This window comes from Quercus lobata, chromosome 4 (assembly GCF_001633185.2).
Source record: "Quercus lobata isolate SW786 chromosome 4, ValleyOak3.0 Primary Assembly, whole genome shotgun sequence".
NCBI classification, from domain to species: Eukaryota; Viridiplantae; Streptophyta; class Magnoliopsida; order Fagales; family Fagaceae; genus Quercus; species Quercus lobata.
The window spans coordinates 41,343,443-41,368,542 of record NC_044907.1 but is presented as its reverse complement, the minus strand read 5'-3'; the positions used below and the strand labels follow the sequence as shown (position 1 = coordinate 41,368,542).

Genomic DNA, 25,100 nt, shown 5'->3' with positions numbered 1-25,100 from the left:
ATCTAATTCTATTCCTGATTTCCTAACCCGTGAATTACTACAGGGAAGATGAGCTCCCCTGCAAAAAAGAACAACTCCCCAAAACCCGGAACCAGACAGTCCTATACTGCTCCACCGGTCCCTCCTCCTCCTAGTAGATTTCTCCCTTGTCCTTCCTTCAACTCACCAAGCTTTTCTTTAAACAGACCCCAAGAAAGATCTCCAATACCTTGCAGCCCGAATCCTTTCCAACCACTCCCCCCGAGCCCTACTCCAACAACCAAATAGTCATATACTCAACTCCTCCTCCTTTAAAAACACCATTCAACCTAGTTGCATCCTCTTTTACCCCTTTAGCTTCTCCCTCTAGCCAATCAAAAAATAGACCCTCTACCTCTCAAACCCAAGCCCCAACCCCAAAAGCAGATCACAGCATTGAAATCCCAAAAAATGCCTGGAATTTTATTTTATGGATAGAACCTGAATACCAGCACATAACAAACACCCTTTCCCTAGTGAGTCACCTTTTACCCCCAGGATGGGAATATCCTAAGACAGAGACATTAAAGACCTAGACATTTTATGAGTTTATTCTAGTAGACACAGACTCAATCCTGGCAACACATGCCTTGCTCTCAAGACCCAAACAGAGTTGGTTACTCTAGAGTAGTCATAAAACAGATTCTCACTCCAGCCCAGTGGAATGCACAGCCCTGGATTCCTAGGAATTTTTCTCAAACCTTTGAGCCTCAGTTTTATAATTATTATGACTATATGGAAGCTTGGGACAAGTTTCTTTTATTTCAAAACAACATTTACAGACATACTTGGTTTTTCCGATTTGATATGTATAGAAAGAAAGACATGATGATACCAAGATGGTTCATTGATTGGTGGATTTCTTATGGTCCCAAAGCTATGATTCTCCCTCCTGATCTACTTAAAGCTTATGAGACTTTCAAGAAAGAGCCAAACATTCCGCACCTGAAGGATTTCCCTCATCTTTTACAGTTCTTTTACAGATTTCTAGATCTTCCATGGATTATCAGATGGGAATATAAGATAGAAAAACATCCTCAGCCTCCTCCCAGACAGAAAGCTCTAATTTCCTTTTAGAAAAGAGTAAAGTCCAATGCCAGCTTGCTTCAGTTACAAACAGAAGACAGCTTAAGAAGCAACTACTTGAAGCTGCATCACAGATTTCAGATGATAAGGATGACACAGTAATGGAATCCTCCACTCCAAATTACAAGACTCACCCAAAAGCATTCCAAGACTCTCAAGACCCTTATGACATGTGATAGATAAGACAAATGATAGACCCTTTAATGATAGATCACAAGCACTAGATCACGGGATAGATCCAGAAAGATATTTTGACAAAATATTATGTACACTTCCAAATGAATCCAAGATAGTCCAAACAGATAATGACAGAGTCACTACTATTTACTAGCATGCGGACAGATTATTAGACAGATTCTCAGACAGGCAAAACATTATTCACTTGCAAGCGGCTGACAGATTCCGATTCTCAGAATATATGGTTCTTACTGACAGTTTAACTTGAGTTAACTTTACTTACTCAGGTTAATTTACCATAGTTCACTACATCTATAAAAGAGACGGAGTACGCAGATAGAGGACAGGCTTCAATTTTAGACTTCTAAATTCCAAAAAGTTTCTAAGATTCCAAGCTTTAGAAAGACTTTGTAATAGCCTTCCCTCTCCCTCTCTCCGAAAAGACTTTTGTACTCTATTCCCCTTTTGTAATCTTGTAACCTTTCCACTTCAAACAGTTTTTATTTTGTAATCTTGTAACCCTTCAGACAGTTTATTTTCAAGCTTGTATCAAAGACAGTTGTTTTTCAAGTTTATTAAAGACAGAAGTTTTATTCAAGTAAGATTTTATTAGTTTTAGTTTTCATACTCCATACTCCATTTTAACCTTATTTTGAATATATCTATTTTGCTATTTTCTTCTTTATCATCTATTTTATCATTGTTTATGCTTTTATATTATTACTGTGCTCTCTCCTGGGTAGTCAATGATATCAAAGCCATGGATGGTAGATGTATGAGTTTTATTTCTTTGCAATTAAGAAGTTACTAGGAATTTTATTACTACATAGCCACTACTTACTCCTTGTTAGCGTTGGTCAGCCTAAAGACTCATTGGGAAACCATAGTTTCGCGTTGGTTAGCCCCTTTGTTGTTAGCCGACGGACAGGCGTGTGTTTGGGTGGTCCCGCAATGGAGTTTCCTGAGGAGGTGGTCCCGATAACAAGGAAACCAGTGGTTAGTAATAGTTCCACCAGTAATTATTAATTGCTTGAAAATAAAATAAATACGTTTATCATTTCATCATCTTTTTGCTTGTTCACACTTAGGGTAGGCACACACTAATTTGAAACATGGACTATGATGATATAGATTATGATGAAGGTTATAGCATGAGTGATATAGATAATGACTGGTTTAATGGTAATATGGATTATGAAACTGATTTTGACTCTGACAATGATATGGATAATTATAACTATAATAATACAAATAATTGGAGTACTTTCACAGGTGATAAAATCAACAGACATCCTGATAGACATAGTAATAGTTTCTTAGATAGGATTAACAAAACACTTGTCTTGAAAGAAAAACACTCTTCCAAAAAGGCTACTACTTTAAAAGATATCAACGAAAGGGGAATCTATAGAGCTGAAACAAGTTTGTCATCTTTAAAGACAGAAATATTATTAGATGACCAATTGACAGAAAATGACAAAAAGAAATTGATTTTAATATATGGACCGCGACAGGGATATTTGGTAGAATTTTTATCCAACCTATAGAAAAAAAAAAAAAAAAAACACCTAGAACATGCATGCCCAACGGTTGCAGGTCATTCTTTGAGCTCTTGGAGGTCTTATTTTGCGAAGGGTCTGGTTTTAGGTGTGCTCTGTTTGCTAAAGTAGCATGGTGCTTGTGGCAGCGGCGAAACAAACTAAGGGTGCAACAACAAACTTGGCAACTGCACGAGATTGGGGATAGAGCTAAGGCGCTTGTTCAGGAGTTCTGGGATGCTAATCATAGGGAGCAGCAGCTGCCTACCCGTCGTCCTCCTGTTCGCTGGTCCCCTCCACCTGAAACTAGCTATAAAGCTAATTTTGATGCTGCCATTTTTGACGGAACGAGCTCTGTTGGGATAGGTGTGGTGTTTAAGGATCATTCAGGTAGCATTATTGCTGCCTTAAGTCAGAGGATTGAGTCCTTTCATTCGGTTGAGGTGGCTGAAGCTTTGGCTGCGAGGCGAGCTGTGATGCTGGCTAAGGGAGCTTAGTTTGTTTGATGTCATTTTTGAAGGTGACTGTCTCCGAGTGGTTCAAGCTTTAAGGTGTTCTGGTCATTGCAATACGTTGTTTGGGCACGTTATTGAGAAGTCTAAGAGGCTTGGATGTTCCTTACGACAATGTCAGTTTCAGCATGTTCGTCAAGAAGAGAATAAGTTGGCTCATGGTTAAGCTAGGAGAGAGGTTTCTACTGTAAATACTATTGTATGGGTAGATACAATCTGTTAATCTGATTTTTTTTTGGTGATTTTCTAAATTGTGCTTCTTTTTCTAGAAATAAACTACAAATTAAAGGGACCTTGGTAGTTTTTAAGGCCGCAAAAGGGGCTTCGTGGCATCATGTTCTTCAAAGGTAAATGTGGCCGAGTAATAAAGTCATTAGGATCGTCCAAAAGTTTTCACTAAAGGTGATTAGCAGGCAAAGAATCCTTGTTCCAATGCCAAACGCAAGGATTCCTACTTCGTTTGGGACCATGACTTTAAAAGAGTCGAGCTCTAGGAGAGAAAGCATAATGATTGAATTGCTCCCAAAGCCAAATTTGTAGAAAGGCTACTGGATTGAAAGTCTCAATCTGAAAATTTAACCAAGAACATTTGAGGTTGTCCTAAAAGCAATCCAAATGGTGGTACGTACAAGGTGCCAAGAAAATATGGGGCTAAAGGGGATGATTGGCCATTAGCTAGCTTAACAGCGGCAGAGAAATGGTGAGTTTGAAGATAGGTGATGAAGGCTTCCAATTATTAAGGGTTAGAATGTCCCTCACCTACCAAATAATCCACCATTTCTTTCCAAGAAATATCATTAGCTTCTTCTTCCACTCCATTTGCATACTCCCTCCAAACCAACCTAATCCAACACCAAATGTTGGCATAGGAACTCTTGTCCCCATTAAAATTTGTATCCTAAGATACTCATATCAGTTTCTGTATAATAAAAAAGAAGTGTTAAATTTACACATTTAAGCCCAAAACTACCCGCATCAGTTAATCTATAAATGTGTATATTTATGTTATTGCTACAGTAACTATCTAAATATACACGGTTACTATTCACATGGAAATCAATTTTTTTTATAATTTTTTACTCATTAGCATATATAAAGAGAGAGAAAGAGATGGTTTGAGAGAGTAATATAAAAAAATGATAAAAAAATATTTTTATTAAATGTTGTGTAAAATCGATAATCTGATATGAGTGTTTTTGAAAAGTGGTTGTGTAAAATTGAAAAAATAGGTTCTTATGCTAAAATAGACAAAATATTTTAAGGGAAATTACACTTTATCATCCTAAACTATGCCTGCAATTACACTCTAAACTTTTCGAATACCCGTTTTGCATCCTAAACTATGATCCATATTACACTTTGCACTCTGACATCAAATTTGTGGTTATCTTGGATGGAAAAACATAGCATCATGTGAAAATATCTAATTGCCCCACTTCTCAATTTTTAAAAAACAAATGAGAAATTACACTTTACCACTCTAAACTTTGAATTTCCGTATATTAAATTTAACGTTAGGAGAAAAGTATAATAAGGATCATTGATTAGGGTGCAAAACGTGAATTCAAAAATTTTAGAATGTGAAGTGTAATATGAAATATAGTATTTTAAAGTGGAAAAATGTCATTTTTGCAAAATTTTACATAAGCTTATGCGAATGTGCTCTCAAAAGGCTTTTCACCGGCCCAAGGGTTTAAATAAAATCTACATATCTACTCTTCTTTGCTAATTTCAACACATGCTTTAAAAAGGACTTGCACACGCCACACAGCCCTTTCCAAGTACTTGACCACCTTTGCTTCAAGTCACATTGCTGACACAAAATAAAGAGTCTTAAGACTTCATCCAATAAAGGAGTATCAAATGCTCCTCTAAATCTGTACTTTCATCTTGCCCGGAGGAGGCTAGAACCGTTTCAAAAAGTTGAACCTTTTAAAGCCGTTCCATGAATGCGCTAGGTTCTGTAGTACATAGAGACATATCTACCAAGACCGTCCTTAGAAGTAGAAGTACGAGATTTAAAGGCTTTGTCAGAACTGGGTGCAATATCGGATTCATATCCCATGCAATACTTAGGTTATTGCACGGGGTGCAATACCTAAATTCTCAGCCATAGATTTAATCTAATGGCTTAAATCTTTGACACCTCACCAAATAACAAAAAGACTATTTTACCCTTAAAAAATTTCACAGCTGGCCCACTGTTTCTAGTAAGTCTGAGTAAACTTTCATAAAACCAAAATTCTCTCTCTCTCTCTCCCTTGCGCAGTTGCCGCTCTCTGCCTCTCCTTCAACCCATTCTCTACCTCTCCTTCAATCCATTGTCACAGCAACCCCAGCTCATACCCAAACATGGAAACTTAGCATTTGAAACCAAACCCCCAAACACTCACACTCCCTCTTTCTTGTGTGTGAAGCTGTCCCAAGTCCCAACTCTCATGGAGTAAAGGTCTCTCTAAAGCAACGAAGTCACTGGCCGGATCGGTGGTTCTGACGATACTTGGCCATTGTATCGTCGGAAAATCCCCTTTGTCATATTTTTGGTACCCCTTTTCCCTCTTTCACTTCCTATATATTTGTGTGCGTGTTTGTTATGTATAAGATTTATTTATTTTTTATTTTTTGAGAATCGTTATGTATAAGATAATTTAATGGTAGTGAAGAAGAATTTCAAATAGGCAATGAAGTTTTTGGAGTCTAATTAAGTGGAATTGTTAATTTTTGAAGTGTCCCATATGATAAAAATTACTCTATTTTCATTTTCTTTGTCCTACCTAATGAAACAGAGTATCAATAGTGGTTGGCCATTTGGGTTTTATGCTAAAAATTCAATTTGTGCTTCAAGAAAACTAAACATAGAAAAATCTGGGCTTTTGTTGTAAATTTGATAACTTATTTGTAAAATGAAGCTTAATTGCTTTAAACTTGAAGGTTAATTTCTTTAATCTTAATTTGGTATTTGACAATGCATCTTGTGGGACTATTTTTAGAGCGGTTATTGGGAGGGGTGATGTAGGAATGGAGGATGTTCTGGCGAGCTATGTGCTTGGGAAGAAGAAGACAACAGAAGTTGCTGACTTGTAAGTACTTAAAGACTGGAATCCTTGAAATATTGATTTTATATAGTTGTATATTTGGTTTGCTATTTTGATTCTTTACAAAGATTTAAACCTTGCTAATTCGGATTAAGATGTAGTTGATTAGAAGGAAATAGAAAAAATCGCTTCACCACCTCTTTTGGCTGAGTGCAAAACTACTAAATTGATAAATATATTATTAGCATTATAGTGGGAACAATAGAAGTAAACAAATTGAAATATATAAGTGCACTCTAAATACAGCAAAGAATAAGTTCTTACAAAAATAGATTGCAATTTTGCATAAGAATCTCTTTTCTGTATGAAATTGAAGCACCTGATGCGAGTTTTAGTTTTTGGGGTTGTGTGTGCTTACATGTGCATGTGTGGATAAATTTTTTATGAATCTTTGTTGGATATAAGCATAAGTTGGAACATTAGGCAGGTTGGATCACTCTCTACAATTTTCTTGTCTCTTTTATCAATCTAACAATTAACAGAAGCCACTTTTAAGGTCCCAGGATATCTTTTATTGACACTTCAATGGCATACTCAATGATGAGATGTTTGTGATACATATTCCATGCTTACTTTACTTCCTATCTTGCAAGTGATCTGCTCATCCTTAAAATGAGAATGAATTGCACCAAATCATGCTGCTGTTTATTATTAATTGCTCCTTCCTAGGTTCTAGGTGGTGAACTATAAAATGCCATTTTATACATTGGTGCAGATGATTGTAGAACTCTTTTGCGATTAACCATAAACACACACACACACACACCCTTTTTGATACTTGGTTTTATGAGCTGTTTGCTACTTGTACTTGGTGGGTCAACAAAATGAGCTTGTTTTATGGACCTTGTATGATGCTTTATAGGAATGCGCTTCTACAGGTTTCGGATGAGCCAGTTTCAAATTGGGATGGAGCAATAAAGGGTCCGTTTAGATATCGCTTATTTTGCTGAAAACTGAAAGCACTGTTGCAAAATAATTTTTAAATGTGTGAACAGTGCCATGGGACCTATTTTTAATGAAAGTTTTGTTGAAAAAAGAGGTTTGTGGGTCTCGTGAACAGTACACAGGACCCACTGGAAAAGCCACCACAGCCACATAATGCGCTTCTCAACCAAAAAAAAATTAAAAAAAAAAAAAAAAAAAAAAAAGCCAAACGCAAGACGCTCCTTTGTAGACGCAATCCAAACGCGTACTAAAAAACCCAAGGATTCATTTATTAAATACAACAAGGAATGAATAAGAGGCAAGCAGAAATTTCAATCAAATGCATTTAGGAAATTAGTCATCTCAAATTAAATGCATCTCATGAACATTTGGATTATATGATCTGATGTGTATTTCACTTTTAATTTTGGTCCCTTAGCTGAGTTCTTAAGATGGAAGTTCCTAAGCTAAACCCTCAACAAACTTACATAATTAGTAATGATAATGATCTTATGGCTTTACCCATGCTTGCTGTTAATTGGAAATTTTGATATATGTTTATCAATGAAATCACCCTTTTGTTCTTTTGTCAGGTTGAATGGCATGATTATAGGTATGCTATTCTTCTTTTGAGCACTAAGAGCGAGAAAAGGCAAGTGCTGGAAGGATTAGTGAAGACCATGAAGTTGGCTTTGTTCATGAAATTTTTTTTTTTTGTTTGTTGGAGAAATTGTTCATGAAATTTTAAATATAAAGAACATGACTCATATCTATTTTAGTTGGGATCATAATCAAGATGTAGCTATTTTGGCTTTCTTGAAACACTGAAATCACATATTTATATTGTGAAGCTAATTTAGCTAAGCTATAAAGCCTTTTTGTTTTGGGTTTTGTTCATTTGGTTGTGGATAAAAATTTCAATGAATTTTTGTTGTTTATAACAAGTGAATCTAGTGGCCCTACTACTAGCATAAATGGTTTTTTCCTTTTGTTATTACTAGATGGTATGAGAACCATCATTATTAGCTATTGACACCCTATTTTGCAACATGCATTTAACCTCACATGGAGGGTAATTTCACCTTGGAAATGTGCATCTTGATTCTGGTCATTAGATCCTTACTCTCATTTCACCAAAATGATCTTGATATTGTAACGATCAAATCGACTGGTCATAAACCCAAATCGGACCACCAGATTGAAAGTTATCATCAAATCAAGTTTTAATAGCTGAGATGTACCATCACAAATTGAGTCCGACTATATGTGATTATGAACAATTGATTTCAATTGGTTATAAGTATAATCAATTTGAGATTAATGATGTGTCATAATTTGATTGGTTAAGACTACATTTTATGGTAGGGTTGCACACACCTAATTAACTAGATAGTTAAACATTAATTATTCAATGAGTAATTTGTGCAATTATCTTTTAATTTGAGTAAATTTGTAACCAATTAAGTCTAAAATGGAAGTGATTAGAACCATTTAATGTTAATTGGGAGCTAATTTGGGACCTATTAATGTTAATTGTGTTGAAACCATTTTCTAACAAATGACCTCTGCTCACCATTTGATCCATATCTCTCAGAATATTTTGAATCTGTGAATGAGGTTAATTTTCTTAGAAACTAGACATCCGGGGCTTTAATTTGAGCACAAAAACGAGACAATTCCGATCAGAATTGAGTCAGATATGATTTTTTAATGTTAGCTCTATAGGCTTATGGGAAAACCGAATTTAGGCTTGCTCCTCACTCCTACCAATCTTTCCATTTAATGCACCAGATTTTCTCAAAGGCTAAAATAAGGTCTAGGTTCATAATTCTTTGTCAACCCTCATTAAATGGCTTTCCATTCATATTTCCTCAACCACTACTATATAAACGCCCCCTCTCCTTCATTCCAAAAAACAAAAAACCCCCTCTCTCTTCTCTTCTCTTGAGTTCTAGTGAAGTTGAGTAATCTTGTCATATCTTAGTCTTCCTGAGACTCAAGGTATTGAGTGAGACTCACTCTCCCTCTCCTAGCTCTTCTTTTCCTCCACCCTTAAGACCTCCATCAAGAGTCCCCTCCTCCACCATATGGATCTTGCATGAAGGTATAATCTTCTTTCCTAACTGTTTGTTTATGTTGCCATGATGAGAATTTAAGATTAAAGCATGGTAATTCCCTTGAATATGTTTGAATGTTTTTAATTGTTCTTATGTGTTCTTCACATGTTCTTAGTTGTTCATCACATGTTCATTCATATCACTAGATTTAATCTTAAATCCACATAAAAAATATAAAAAACATATTTGTTTAATAATTCTTTAAAATCCTTGAATCTAGGTTATCACCATCCCCACACATTCACTAGAATTTATTTTTCAATCCAAATGCAATGCTTAATAAATTAAATTAGGGTTTATCACATGCACATATGTTAAATTCAACATGTAAATTGATTGACATATTAGATGATATGATATGAATGTTGGCCACCATAGTCTAGAAGACCGGTTTCACCGGGCAAGATGGGTGCCTAACACCTTCTCACCTTGTAACATAGCCTCCAAGCTTAGATCAAGGGTTAGTAGATCAAATGCTTATCCATGTAATTTTTGATTTTTAGATTGTAACTAGGAACGAAGCCATGTACTTTATCTTAGATTATATCTACGACCAAAACCATGTAATTTTCTTATGATCAATGTAAATTCAATTAGGAATTAATAAAATGAGGAATTTTTCAATTTTTGGTTTTCTTATTTGTTCCAATAATTAAATAAGTGGCGACTCCATTGTAAAACACTTAATCTAAAGGGAAAAATATAATCAGTCGAACCTCCATTTTGAGAGGCAATAACACGACTCCACCCATTCACATGGGTTTAGCCCAACATCCTATAAAACGGGCCAGGGGCGCGGTCTTTCATATTAGCTTGTCTTTGAGAAGAAATTATTAGCTTTTATGCACTCTGGTTGTGTCTATTATATAAGTACTTTGTGATGACTGATTTGGAGTCACTGAAGCTATTAAAGATTAGTTTCTTAAAGATTTATTAGATACTTCAAGCAATCCTAACATATTTATTGCTAACAAAATCAAAGGCCATAGCTTGGAGAAACTAGCACAGTTATATATTACTTGTGCAGCAATTTTACATTCTTTAAAATAAGTAATATGAGGTGGAATGCTACCAGCTACAACAAATTTACAGTAGATAATGCAGATGCTCCTCAACTGAGAATGGTCATGCAGTGGTCTATGCAGAAAATCAGCAATGTTAATGCCAAAACATCCCTTTAAAACAGAGGAAGAAAAACATTTATGACAATACATATGTAGCCACTCACTCCCAAATTTAGTAAAGCAGTTGATCAATTATCTCACAATTCACTTTTAATTGGTGAGTAAGCAAATTCTATTGTCATCAAAACATGACTTAAAGCCCTATATGCATTCAAAAAATGAACAATAGTTTAGTACATGCCATTGCATTTAAAAATATTAATCAGTTGTATATATAATTAAGTCTAACTAGAAGTTAGTCAAACATGTTTGAGTATTCAGCAAAAAAAAAAAAAAAAAAAAAAAAAAAAAAAAAACCCATGTTTGAGTAGCTTCTTAAGTTACAAAAAATTTGCTACATGTGCAATCAGTTATCTAAGTTGTCAGATATGCTGTTTAAAAAATGTCCAAAAAATACTGTCCACTGTGCAATATTAGCCATGTCCACTATGCAATATAATCTCAGACAACCTGCTAAAAAATATTGTCCAAGCCATGTCCACTGCAATACACCTGGAGAGAGAGAATCGAGAGAGGTCACCAATGAGAAATTTCAAATAAGCTTCTTATACATATATATATATATATATATAAATTAGTTTCGGTTATGTAGCATCTTAAGTTATTCCCCAAAAATTTTGGTATTGTCTAATGTAAGATGAAACTGTCAAATGTGAGTAAACAATAAGGAAACCATTGAATGTGACAAAAGTACTGTCAAATGTGATGTTGATACTACCCAAAGTGATGATGGAACTGTCAAATGTGAGGAAAAAAAATTAGGGTATCTCCAAATGTGACAAAAGTATTATCAGATGTGATATTGGTACTGCCCAATGTGACGATAGAACTATCAAATGTGAAAACAAATTAGGGCAGCACCGAATGTGACAAAAGTATAGTTAGATGTGATATTAATAATGCCCAATGTGATGATGAAACTATCAAATGTGAAAAAAAATAAATAAATAATGGTGACACAGAATTTGACAAAAGTACAGTCAGATGTGATGTAGGTATTAACCAATGTGACGATAGAACTATCAAATGTGAGAAAACAAATTATGGAAAACTAGGGTATCACTGAATGTGACAAAAGTAAGGTCATATATGATATTGAGAGGAGATATGTACCCAAATACAACTCACACCTATTTAGAGTGTAGAGAGTGTTTTGGAGCTTGGGAAGCTTTGGGGAATTGCCAAAAGAAGCCGGTGAGGCTTAGCGGATGTAATCAGGCATATTGCGAGATCCGGAAAGCTAGACAAGACACGATTCCGAGAAGCCTTGTTGAAGTAGGAGCTTGGAGGGCTTAAATACATTGGGTAGATTAAGCTTGGAGGGTCTCTTGCTATTCGTGTATCCCAACTTATTCTCTAATGGATCATTTTACCGCTTGGAGGGTAGCGGAGAGGTTTTTTGCCGAGTTCTTTGGTTTCCTCTTCAATAACACATCGGTTTGTTATCTTGTGTTTGCATTCTCTCTTCCCTTATTCTTGTGCTTTACTTTTATTGTTTGTTGTTCTTATTTATGCACTAGAGTAGTATTGGTTGATTGTGCTTCATTTACTCTTATTTCCGCACTTAGATAAGTTAGAGTAAAAGCAATCTAGTCGTAATTTTTTATTGGGGATCTAAGCAAACTCTTGTGTTTTTAACATATTTTCGAGCTTTCAAAAATAAGGGAACCACTAAATGTGATAAAAGAATAGTTACATGTGATGTTGGAACTGCACAATGTGAGGATGAAATCGTCAAATCTGAAGAAAAAAAAGGAACCACCAAATGTGACAAAAGAATTGTCACATGTGATATTGAAACTACACAATGTGAGGATGCAATCGTCAAATGTGAGAAAAAAAAAAAAAGGAACCACCAACTGTGACAAAAGTACTGTAAAATGTGATGTTAGAACTGCACAATGTGAGGATGGAACCGTCAAATGTGAGAAAAATAAGGATAACCACCAAATGTGACAAAAGAATTGTCACATGTGATGTTGGAATTGCACAATATGAGGATGAAACCGTAAAATGTGAGTATTTGGTAACCTGGTATAGCAGGTTGCCTATTAGTGGGTACCGTACCCCTTAAAAAAAGAGGGGGTACGGTAGAATTACCCAAATACATATATATGTGTGTGTGTGTGTGTGTGTGAATTATGTTATCGCTACATGCAAAGGATATATATCTTCGGTAAGCAATCAAACAGTTGTTGTTACATGGCACAATCTTATGATGCCACGTGGCATGGAACACAAGAAATTTTAATTATATGGATAGCGATGGGGATATTTGGTAGAATTTTTATCCAACCTATAGATAAATATGAAAAAAAAAACAAACAAACAAACAAACTAGAACATGCATGCCCAAAGGATTGCAGGTCATTCTTGGAGCTCTTGGAGGTTTTGTTTAGTGAAGGGTCTAGTTTTAGGTGTGCTCGGTTTGCTACGGTAGCATGGTGTTTGTGGCAGCAGCGGAACAAACTAAGGGTGCAACAGCAAACTTGGCAACTGCACAAGATTAGGGATAGAGCTAAAGCGCTTATTCAGGAGTTTTGGGATGCTAATCATAGGGAGCAGCAGCTGCCTACCTGTCATCCTCCTGTTCATTGGTCCCCTCTGTAGGGAATTAACCCGAATTCCTAACCTATGAAAAACAAAAAAATAGAGAAAACATGAGCCAAAGAAAAAAAAAATCACACGCACAAGATAGTATTTATGTGGTTCGGCAATTTGCCTACATCCACGGAGTTGTAGGAATTTCACTATTATCAGGGAACAGTACAAAATGCGGCTACAATTTTTCTCTCTCAAAACACAGCAACAACACCCACAATAAAACCCTAATGACCAAAGTCAGTTTCTATATACAAAACGGGCCAAAAAAATTTTCCTGTGGCCATTGCTCCCGGACCCCTAAAAGGCTTTTCCATAAGCACTCTAGCTTAAGCCTATTGACCCAAGCCTCCACTCCTTAGACTAAGTCTCAGTAAATCTCCCATTAAAAACCACGCAATATTATTCGGGTCGAGTCATTGAACTGGATCAAACAAAACTAGGCTCCACAAAACCCAACAAATCTCCCACTTGGAGACTAGTTCAATCACTAACATCAACCGCAATCCTCCAAACACACAAACCCCTCACCCCTGCAACTCATCCTCCTGTCCTCAAGCTAGAAGGCTAACTGAAGCTCACACAGTTTCAGCTTCTCAATAGTGACACCCTTAGTTAACATGTCTACCGGGTTCTTAGATCCACAAATCTTCTTAAGTATTACCAATTCATCTTCAACAAGGTAACGGATAAAGTGATATTTTGTCTATATATGCTTCGACTTTGAATGAAAAGCCAAATTTTTTGTAAGAAAAATTGCACTCTGACTGTCACTGTGTATAATGCCCATCTCCTGCTTCTTACCCAATTCATCTAAGAAACCATGTAGCCAAATCATCTCCTTTCCAGTTTTAGTTGCTGCAACATACTCAGCTTCTGTAGTAGACAAAGTAACAATCTTCTGTAGATTTGAAGCCCATGATATAGCTATACCACCCAGAGTAAAAACAAACCCAATAGTACTCTTTCTACTATCAATATCACCAGCAAAATCAGCATCTACATAACCCTGCAGTTTCAAACTTGCACTTGTGAAGCAAAGACATGTATCTGATGAACCCTTCAGATATCTCAGAATCCACTTGACTGCCTCCCAATGCTGTTTTCCAGGCCTACTCATGAATCTGCTCACAACTCCTACTGCATGTGCAATGTCTGGCCTTGTACACACCATAGCATACATCAAGCTGCCAATAGCTGTGTCATAGGGCACCTTGCTCATATGGTCCTTTTCTTCTTCTGTCTTCGATGACTGTTCTTTGCTTAGTTTGAAATGACTACCCAAGAGTGTGCTAACTAGTTTAGCTTCATTCATGTTGAACCTGCTGAGAACTTTCTTCACATACTTTGACTGTGAAAGTTTTAATGTACCATTAGCCATGTCTCTAATGATTCTCATACCAGGGATTTGCTTTGCAACTCCCAAATCCTTCATTGCAAACTGTTTGGACAACTGCTTCTTTAGATTATTAATCTTCTCAATGCTAGACCCTGTAATAAGCATATCATTCACATACAACAGTAATATGATGTAAGAATTGTCAAAAAACTTAATATAGCAACAATGATTAGCTTCACATCTCTTGAACCCAATTCTATGCATAAAACTGTCAAATTTCTTGTACCACTGTCTAGGAGCTTGTTTTAGGCCATACAAGCTCTTTCTTAGTTTGCAGACTAGATTCTCTTATCCTTAAACAATGAACCCTTCTGGCTGAATCATGTAAAGGTCTTCCTCCAAGTCACCATGAAAGAATACCGTCTTCACATCTAACTGCTCAAGATATAAATTTTCTGCAGCCACCATTCCTAGTACCAGTCTGATTATTGACATCTTCACAACCGGAGAAAATATCTCTGTGTAGTCAATGCCCTCCTTCGGCTAGAACCTTTTAACAACTAATTTGGCCTTGTAACGTTTGCTACCATCATGCTCATTCTTTATTCTGTATACCCACTTGTTGTGCAAAGCCTTCCTTCCTACTGGCAATTCAGTCAATTCCCATGTCTGATTCCCCAATAAGGAATCCATCTCATCCTTCATGGCTAACTCCCACTTGCTTGAATTCTCATTTTGGAAGGCTTCATCATAACACTCTGGCTTACCACCATTAGTCAACAGGAGATAATTTAAAACAGGTGAATAATGCTGTGGAGGTCTAATGTTCTTGGAAGATCTGCGAACTTCAGCTACAAGTGTACTCAGATCTACCTGTGAATTTACATTCTCCTTATCTTCTTCACCCCTTTTCTAGATAGAACTTTTAGTCAATTCATCTAAGTTGACAGACTCAGATTTCTTTTGATCTATCTCTGTAACATCTGACACTACAGTTGACCTGTCCTTGTACATAACTTGTTCATTGAATATCACATTTCTACTTCTGATGATTTTCCTATTTTGTTCATCCCAAAACTTATAGCCAAATTTCTCATCACCATAGCCAATGAAAAAATATATTTTAGACTTTGCATCAAGTTTACTACGAGCATCAGAATCAATATGAACATAAGAAACACAACCAAAACTTTTAATGTGAAAACTTTACCTTTTTACCGCTTCAAACCTCCTCAGGAAGTCTGAACTCTATAGGAACTGATGGTCCTCGGTTTATCAGGTAAGGTGCAGTGCTAACAGCATCAGCCTAGAAAGTTTTTGGTAGTCCAGCATGCAACCTCATACTTCTAGCACGCTTATTGAGAGTTCTGTTCATGCGCTCAGCCACACCATTTTGCTGTGGTATCCCAGGAATGGTCTTCTCCATCCTAATTCCCTGTGCAGCACAATACTCATTAAACCCTCCATCTATGTACTCACCTCCATTATCTGGCCTCAAACATTTTACTTTCAAACTTGTTTCTGTCTCAACCATGGCCTTCCACTTCTTAAAAGTTTCAAATACATCAGATTTATTTTTCAGAAAACAAACCCATACCTTTCTACTTGAGTCATCAATAAAAGTGATGTAGTACCTTGAACCTCCAAGGGATGCAACCGGAGAAGGCCCCCACAAATTAGTGTGTACTAATTTCAATTTTTTTAGCCTTCGGTGTCCTGCCAGTTTTCAAGAAGCTTACATTTTTCTGCTCTTCTAAGATGCAACTTTCACACATGTCAAAATCAATGGACTTCAATTCTGATAGTTTTTCTTTTGACAGCAGCATCTTCATTCCTTTCTCACTCATGTGACCAAGTCTGCGATGCCATAGGCTTGTATCAGTACTTGCATTAGCAATTACAATTGTGTCTCTTGGACATGAGGTCATATACAGAGTACCGGTCTTCTTTCCATGAGCCAATACCCTATCTCCCTTTGTAACCTTCCAAGTACCACCAACAAATAGTATTGCATGTAGGGCTGTCCACGAGTCGGTCCGGGTCGGGTTTGTGCCCAACCCGGAACCGACCCGATCAGATCGGGTCTCCAAAACTTGGACCCGCAGCCGACCCGCCGAAGGCAGCGGATCGGGTGGTCGGATGTCATCGGGTTCCAGTCGGGTATTGGTCGGTTTCGGACTGTGTGAATGGTCGCCGGATTTTACAAAAATCGTCGCCGGATTTTGCCAAAATCTTTGGTTTTTGCTGGATTTGACCGAATCTCAAAGAGATCTTGGCGGATCTCAACGAGATCAGGCCGGATCTATTCGAGATCTCGAATAGATCCGGCGAGATCTCAACGAGATCACGCCGGATCTATTCGAGATCTCGAAGATATCCGGCAAGATCTCAGTGTAACTCGAGGAGATAGGACAAAATCAGACCGGTAACCACTCAAATCGGCGAAGAATAGAAATTCTGAAGAGTTTTCCGGTCGGGTCGGTTTTTCTCGGTTTTTCATGCTCAAACCCGTCAACCGACCCGCCGGTCTCGGGTTTTATGGGCGAAGATCCGCTGCCGACCGTCGCTGGCATCGGGTCGGACGGTTTTCGGGCCGGGTCGGACGGTTTGGGCGGGTTGATCGGGTTCCGGGTCTGCTTGGACACCCCTAATTGCATGTCCTTCATCATCAAGTTGTCCAACAGAAATTAGATTCCTCCTCAGGTCAAGAATATATCGAACCTTCTCCAGTAACCAAACAGATCCATTGGGCAACAATATCCGAACGTCTCCCATACCTACAACATCCAAGGCTGAACCATCAGCCAAATACACCTTACCAAAATCACATGCAACATAATTCTATATGATTTCTCAGTGTGGAGTGGTATGAAATGAAGCTCTTGAGTCCAAAACCCAATTATCAAGTGGACTGTCTACTGCAAGAAGTAATGTATCCTGTACCTCTTCTGTTACAACATTAGCAGAATCATCTTCATTCTTCTTCTTAGGACTTTTGCATTGCCTCCTAAAGTGACCTGTTTTCCCTCAGTTCCAGCATTGTAATTGTTGGCCTGATCTAGATTTGCTTCTATTCCGATTAGAATTTCTAGATTTTGATCTACCCCGGTTTAAATTTCTGTCATTACGTTTGCCTCTTGTCTCAAGGTTTAGGGCAGAACCAGATCCTGAGGTTTCGCCTGCATTTCTTCTACAAATCTCCTCAACCAGAATTAAATCTCTTATATCATTGTACTTGAGTTTTTCCTTTCCTGTAAAATTGCTAAATGCCATCCTCATTGCCTCCCAACTGTTTGGCAAAGAAGCCAAAACGATCAGAGAACGAATCTCATCATCAAAATCAATTTCTACAGACGACAATTGATTTGTGATAGTGTTAAATTCGTTCAGATGTTGTGCTACTAATGCATTCTCTACCATCTTCAAATTAAACAATTTCTTCATCAAACGCACCTTGTTGTTTGCAGACAGCTTTTTATACATACCGGACAAAGCCTTCATCAGATCTGCTATGGTCTTCTCCTTTACAACATTGTGTGCAACAGACTTAGACAGAATTAACCTAATAACTCCCAGAACTTATCTGTCAAGAAGCGCCCATTCCTTAGCCTTCATAGTCTCAGGTTTTGTCCCCAAAAGAGGCAGATGCAATTTCCTCCCATAGAGATAATCTTCAATCTGCATCCTCCAATACGCGAAGTCTGTGCCATCAAACTTTTCTATTCCAAACGCCTTTCCTGCTTCCTCTGCCATTGCTCCCACTCAAACCTAACTTTAGGCTCTGATACCAGTTGTAGGGAATTAACCCGAATTCCCAAACTGTGAGAAACAAAAAAAATAGAAAAAACACAAGCCAAAGAGACATAAAAATTTAAAAAAAAAAAAAAAATACACGCACAAGACAGTATTTACATGGTTCGGCAATTTACCTACATCCACGGAGTTGCAGGAATTTCACTATTATCAAGGAAAAATATAAAGTGCGGCTACAATTTTTCTCTCTCACAAAACATGACAACAACACCCACAATAAAACCCTAATCACCAAAGTCGGTTTCCATATACAACCCCCAAGAGACTTGTCCATGAGCGCTCCAGCTTGGGCCTATCGGCCCAAGCCTCTGCTCCATGGACTAAGCTTCAATAAATCTCCCATTAAAAACCACGCAATATTATTCAGGTCGGGTCGGGTCATCGAACCGGATCAAACAAAACTAGGCTTCACAAAGCCCAACACCCTCCACCTGAAAACTGGCTATAAAGCTAATTTTGATGCTGCCATTTTTGACGAAACGAGCTCTGTTGGGATAGGTGTGGTGTTTAGGGATCATTCAGGTAGCATTGTTGCTGCCTTAAGTCAGAGGATTGAGTCCTTTCATTCGATTGAGTTGGCTGAAGCTTTGGCTGCGAAGCCAGCTGTGATGCTGGCTAGGGAGCTTAGTTTGTTTGATGTCATTTTTGAAGGTGATTGTCTTCGAGTGGTTCAAGCTCTAAGGTGTTTTGGTCATTGCAATACGTTGTTTGGGCACGTTATTAAGAAGTCTAAGAGGCTTGGTTGTTCCTTATGACAATGTCAATTTCAGCATGTTCATCAAGAAGAGAATAAGTTGGCTCATGGTTAAGCTAGGAGAGAAGTTTTTACTGTAGACACTATTGTATGGGTAGAAGAACTACCTTTTGATTTGGAGTCTATCTTCCAATCTGATTTACCTTAATCTTTTTAATAAAATTACGCTTACTTTCTTCTCAAAAATTTTTTTTTTTTGATATTCTTTAGAAAATCACATGCATATATACTTTGATAGAGATTAACAGAATTATTTATATAATATATGTAGACTATTATAATAGAAACTGGACCAATTATAAATAATAACACAAACTCTAATAAAATTAGATAATTCTTCAATTTAAAATAACATGCAATTTCAAGCGAATTATGTGTTCAAGAAAAATCTAATTTGCACTTTTACTTGTCAAAGCGAATTATCCTATAAAAATTTCAACATATTTTCTGAAAAAAATTGTGCTTCTTTTTCTAGAAATAAACTACAAATTAAAGGGACCTTTGTAGTTTTTAAGGCTGCAAAAGGGGCTTCGTGGCATCATGTTCTTCAAAGGCAAATGTGGCCGAGTAATAAAGTCATTAGGATCGTCCAAATGTTTTCACTAAAGGTGATTAGCAGGCAAAGAATCTTTGTTCCAATGCCAAACGCAAGGATTCCTACTTCGTTTGGGACCATGACTTTAAAAGAGTCGAGCTCTAGGAGAGAGAGCATAATGATTGAATTGCTCCCAAAGCCAAATTTGTAGAAAGACTACTGGATTGAAAGTCTCAATCTGAAAATTTAACCAGGAACATTTGAGGTTGAACTAAAAGAAATCCAAATGGTGGTACGTACAAGATGCCAAGGAAATATGGGGCTAAAGGGGATGATTGGCCATTAGCTAGCTTAACAGCAGCAGAGAGATGGTGAGTTTGAAGATAGGTGATGAAGGCTTCCAATTATTAAGGGTTAGAATGTCCCTCACCAACCAAATAATCCACCATTTCTTTCCAAGAAATATCATCAGCTTGTTCTTCCACTCCATTTGCATACTCCCTTCAAACCAACCTAATTCAACCCCAAATGTTGGCATAGGAACTCTTGTCCACAATTACACTCTACACTCTAAATTTTTTGAATACCCGTTTTGCATCCTAAACTATGATCCCTGTTACACTTGCACTCTGACATTAAATTTGTGGTTGACTTGGATGGAAAAATATGGCATTATGTAAAAAGATCTAACAGTCCCACTTCTCAATTGTTTAAAAACAAATGAGAAATTATACTTTACCATCATAAACTTTGAATTTTAGTCTAAATTAACAGCAAATTTAACGTCAAGAGCAAAGTATAACAAGGGCCATTATTTAGGGTGTAAAATGTGAATTAAAAAATTTTAGAGTGTAAAGTGTAATATGAAGTACAGTATTTTAAAATGGTAAAATATAATTTTTTCAAAACTTTACACAAGTTTATGCGGATGCACTTTTAGAGAGGGCTTTTCACCGGCCCAAGGGTTTTAATAAAATCTACATATCTACTCTTCTTTGCTAATTTCAACACATGCTTTAAAAAAGACTTGCACCACTGCCCTTTCCAAGTACTTTACCACCTTTGCTTCAAGTCACATTGCCGACACAAAATAAAGAGTCTTAAGATTTCTTCCAACAGAGGAGTATCAAATGCTCCTCTAAATCTGTACTCTTATCTTGCCCGGATGAGGCTAGAACCGTTTCAAAAAGTTGAACCTTTTAAAGCCGGTCCATGAATGCGCTAGGTTCTGTAGTACATAGAGGCATACCTACTAAGACCGCCCTTAGCAGTAGAAGTACAAGATTTAAAGGCCTTGTCAGAACTGGGTGCAATATTTCCTCTAGCCACACTCAAACAAGGGACAAGCTATTAAGTACCACAACCCACAACAGCATTTTTGTCTGTGCATGCATAGCTTACACCCATTATGAGCCCCACCCTAGACACATGCGAGTATACTACTAACTCAAGTTTAGAGCGGAGAAAGGTTTGAGTTTGTTAACCTGTATTAGGGTATGTGGACTTTAGGTCCATCTTGTTTATTTGTATATTACATTTATCTATATATAGCATACTCTGCCTCCCATATAAAGACACGCATGTATATTTTATTACTTGAGAAATACAATACTTTCATGAAAAATATAAAAAGTTATTAACAACATTTATTATTTTATGATTCTCCTAATAAAATATTTCTAAAAATGGTTCATAGACCAATGACCTTAAAGTATTGCTTAACATTTCCTCTAAATAAAATCTAGTATAAGCAGAAACCTTAAAAACACTCTCATATTTATGTAGGTACTATGAAGTTCCCAAGTTTTACATATATTAAATTAAAAATAGAAGAATAAAAACTTTCTAAACATAATGAAGGTATATTACTAGCCTTTTTTTTTTCTTTTTTTGAGGGGAAGGTATATTACTAGCTAGTGAAGCTTTTCTCTTGGGGAATAACTACTCGAGAAATAGCCATTAAGCAGAAAACTCAGCATGACAGTATTAATTTTGCATTAAAAGGATTAAGTTTTTATGATCAGGGTCTACACCTTAAAAATTGTACTAGAATGGCAAGGGGGGGCAAACCATGACTTATTTTGTTTTTCAACATCTCGAAATTTAGTGACTGAAAACATTAGTGCGACATTGCGCATTCCACTAAAGTTGAAAATAGTTATGGCCACAAATCTGATAGTTGGCTTTCTTTTCTGTTCTTGTCTCTTATTTAATTTTCTATTTTCGTATAAAAGGGTTTTCAATAAAGGTCAAATTTAATGACACTTCTTGAAAAATTAATACATGAATTAGCAATAAGAGAATATGACCAACAAATACCAAACCTATTAGCAAAAGAAACAGGATCACATCTTTCATGTTTCATAACCAAATTGCAAAAAACAAAAACAAAAAAGAAAACCCAAAAACCAAAAAAAGAAAAAGAAAAGTATGGATACCCAGAATATCATATAATATAACATCTAGTATATAAGATCTATATTATTTGTAAACATTATTATAAAACCATCCTTAAACCCTGCTCTTGATCACAACTCTAAGGGGATTCTTCATCACCACAGTGAACTCCAACTTCCCAGCAAAATCCAATTCATCTTTCATGTTTCATAACCAAATTGCAAAAAACAAAAACAAAAAAGAAAACCCAAAAACCAAAAAAAGAAAAAGAAAAGTATGGATACCCGAAATATCATATAATATAACATCTAGTATATAAGATCTATATTATTTGTAAACATTATTATAAAACCATCCTTAAACCCTGCTCTTGATCACAGCTCTAAGGGTATTCTTCATCACCACAGTGAACTCCAACTTCGCAGCAAAATCCAATTTATTACCAGGCGGGTAAGCACTCCACTCAAATTCTTGCACCATTCTTGCTAGCATAAGATGAACATGCACAGTGGCCATGCTCAAACCAGGACATATTCTCCTTCCAACCCCAAATGGCATCATCTTCACCGCGGTTACTCCAGTTATATCCGCGTCCTCCTTCCCCGAAAAGAATCGATCCGGGTCGAATTTTGATGGGTTCGACCACAGTTTCGGGTCCTCACTAATACCAGGCAAGTAAATCTCGACGTTTACATCAGTTGGTACATCATATCCTGCCAACGTTGTTGGCTCTGTCACTGCATGTGTCAGTGAAAAATAGGTAGGTGGGTGCTTTCGTAGCAATTCTTTTACCACTGCGTGTAAATACGGCATGTTCTCCACATCTTTCTCGTCCACTCTTCGATCACCGACTGAAACTTTAATCTCTTCGTACAGCTTGTCTTGAACATGTGGATTGGCTATGAGCTGTGCTATACCCCATTCGATTGCCGTACCTTTTAGAATTATGATAAAATCATTAAATTCTGAATTTCCAAACCATTTAAGCTTTTGGGATATTCTATAATTATTTATCTTTGTTTTACATCCAATTTAAAAATAGTTAAAAGTCCAAAAGTGCTGATCTCCTATTTAAAAAGTTGGATAAAAAGTTAAAAATCCAACTCCATAAAACCCATTTATTAGGGCTAGACTTGGTTAGTTGCTCCGGTATACTAGTCAAGATCGTAATACAATACACTCGAGCATTAAACCTAATCTTAGCCCTATTTATTAAAGGCGATCTAGACCTCACATGATAGAGAAAGTGCATAAATTATGGAAAAAACCTAGTGGTACAATTTATGCCACAACTCGTCTATACAATAAATTGTGGTTGATGAAAGGGTCATAATAGATCCATGTGAGAATACCTCTTCACTAGTCATAACTTGTCGTCACATAGACAAATTATGCCACAAGTTATGACACCAGAATTACTATAAATTATGCACCCAATATATTAGAGTATTAGACATGTCAAAATCATGAGAAATGACAATTTATTATGGTCTAGACTCAGACCTGAGAAGAAATGTAGAAATTATTAGATAAATAATTAAATTCATTATTTTCTAAATGCACTTTGACATTTCTATTTTAAGTATTATGAACAATTGAATAATTTATGAGTACCTGTAGTGTCGGTTCCACCATTGATGAACTCGGAACAAAGTGTGACTAGTTCGGGATTTGTCGGATTACGATTCTCGATCTTGAGGTCAAAGAGGGTGTCGAGGTATGAAAACGACGTTGCCGTTTTATCAGATCCGGGGTTTTTGAGTGCCTTCCTACGCTTCTCGATGTGCGGGACTATGAAATCGATTTGTTGTTTTCGAACCTCTAAGGCATTCTTCCTTTGCTTTGAGAAAAAGGGGCTCAAAATTGGGAGATAATCATCTATTCTTGGGTCGAGTGTGATCAAAACACTTTTCATCACCTGATCAAATTTTTCGTTCGTCTCTTCGTCCATTTCGAACCCAAAACACATCGATAAGAGGATACAAAACACAGCAAAGCGAGCGTTTTTCAAGACCCAAACAACACCATCATTGGACTTAGCCTCAGTTCGAAGCCTATTGATGAGTTTCTCCATAGCTGTGTCCCTCACTTGGCGAAACTCCTTGAGCCTGCTCGAGCTAAGCATGTTTTGGACCATGTTGCGTCTCAATGAACGCCAAACAGGCCCATAAAGCGCGGCGTTGACAGTGAATTTGTTGCAGCTAAATATGTTCCTTGTTGGATTTTCTCGAGGTCGAGTAGCAAATAGCTGACCCTTTTCGACTAAGGCTTCGTGGACTAGTTTTGCATCGTTTAGAATGATCATAGTTCTGGTCCCCATTCTTAAGGTAAAGATTGGACCATACTTTGATCGAAGCCCATCAACATACTCGAAGAATGGTTTCCCCGAGTTTGCTACTTGGAAAAGGTTCCCAACAACAGGCCATCCGGGTGGACCTGGAGGAAGGTTGAGTTTCTTGGATTTGGTTTTATGTGTGAGAAAGAAAATTAAGGCTGAAAGAAAGAAAGCTAGGAATGTGAAAAAGAGATGGTAGTATGAGGAAAGTGAAGAAGGGGAAAAAGATAAAGACAGAAGGGAAGCCATTTGGAGTTTGGGCTATAGGAAGAGAAGAAATGGGGAAGGGAATGCGCGTTCCATACATGAACTAAGTTTGGAAGATATATATGGTATGAAAATGGGAAGAGCATGAAATTGCAGGTGGGTTTATTTAAAGCACCATGAAAGGTTTTGCTACCAGAGCAGGATTGGTTGGTGAAGATTATTAAATGCTTGGTGCTTAGAAATCAGTATAGGGCAAAAAAATATAAACCGTGGGCAGGAAAAGGGGTTGAGAGATTGAAAATGAGAGACAGTTAAATGTATTTATTGCATTCAACTACTACTTAAATGTGAACATGAAAATGACAGGTATTACTTATTAGGTACACTTATTTCACCTCTGGGAGGAGAAAATTGGATATGAAAATGTTGTGGCTCACAGAGTCACAGTTCAAAAGGATTATTAGTGGA

General features: G+C 36.9%; 2 protein-coding genes across 2 annotated transcripts; one reads left to right on the top strand and one right to left on the bottom strand.

The window, feature by feature from the left end:
• The first annotated feature begins 2,860 nt into the window (after positions 1–2,860).
• On the top strand, positions 2,861–3,316 carry LOC115985202. Its single transcript, XM_031108170.1, has one exon. It carries the CDS (start codon positions 2,861–2,863, stop codon positions 3,314–3,316), a length of 456 nt encoding a protein of 151 aa, XP_030964030.1.
• An 18,704-nt stretch (positions 3,317–22,020) lies between these two features.
• On the bottom strand, positions 22,021–24,745 carry LOC115986928 (cytochrome P450 77A3-like). Its single transcript, XM_031110355.1, has 2 exons — positions 23,705–24,745; positions 22,021–23,025 (listed from the first exon to the last, which is right to left on the bottom strand). Exons 1-2 carry the CDS (start codon positions 24,672–24,674, stop codon positions 22,448–22,450), a joined length of 1,548 nt encoding a protein of 515 aa, XP_030966215.1. The 5' UTR covers positions 24,675–24,745; the 3' UTR covers positions 22,021–22,447.
• Between the last annotated feature and the right edge of the window lie 355 nt (positions 24,746–25,100).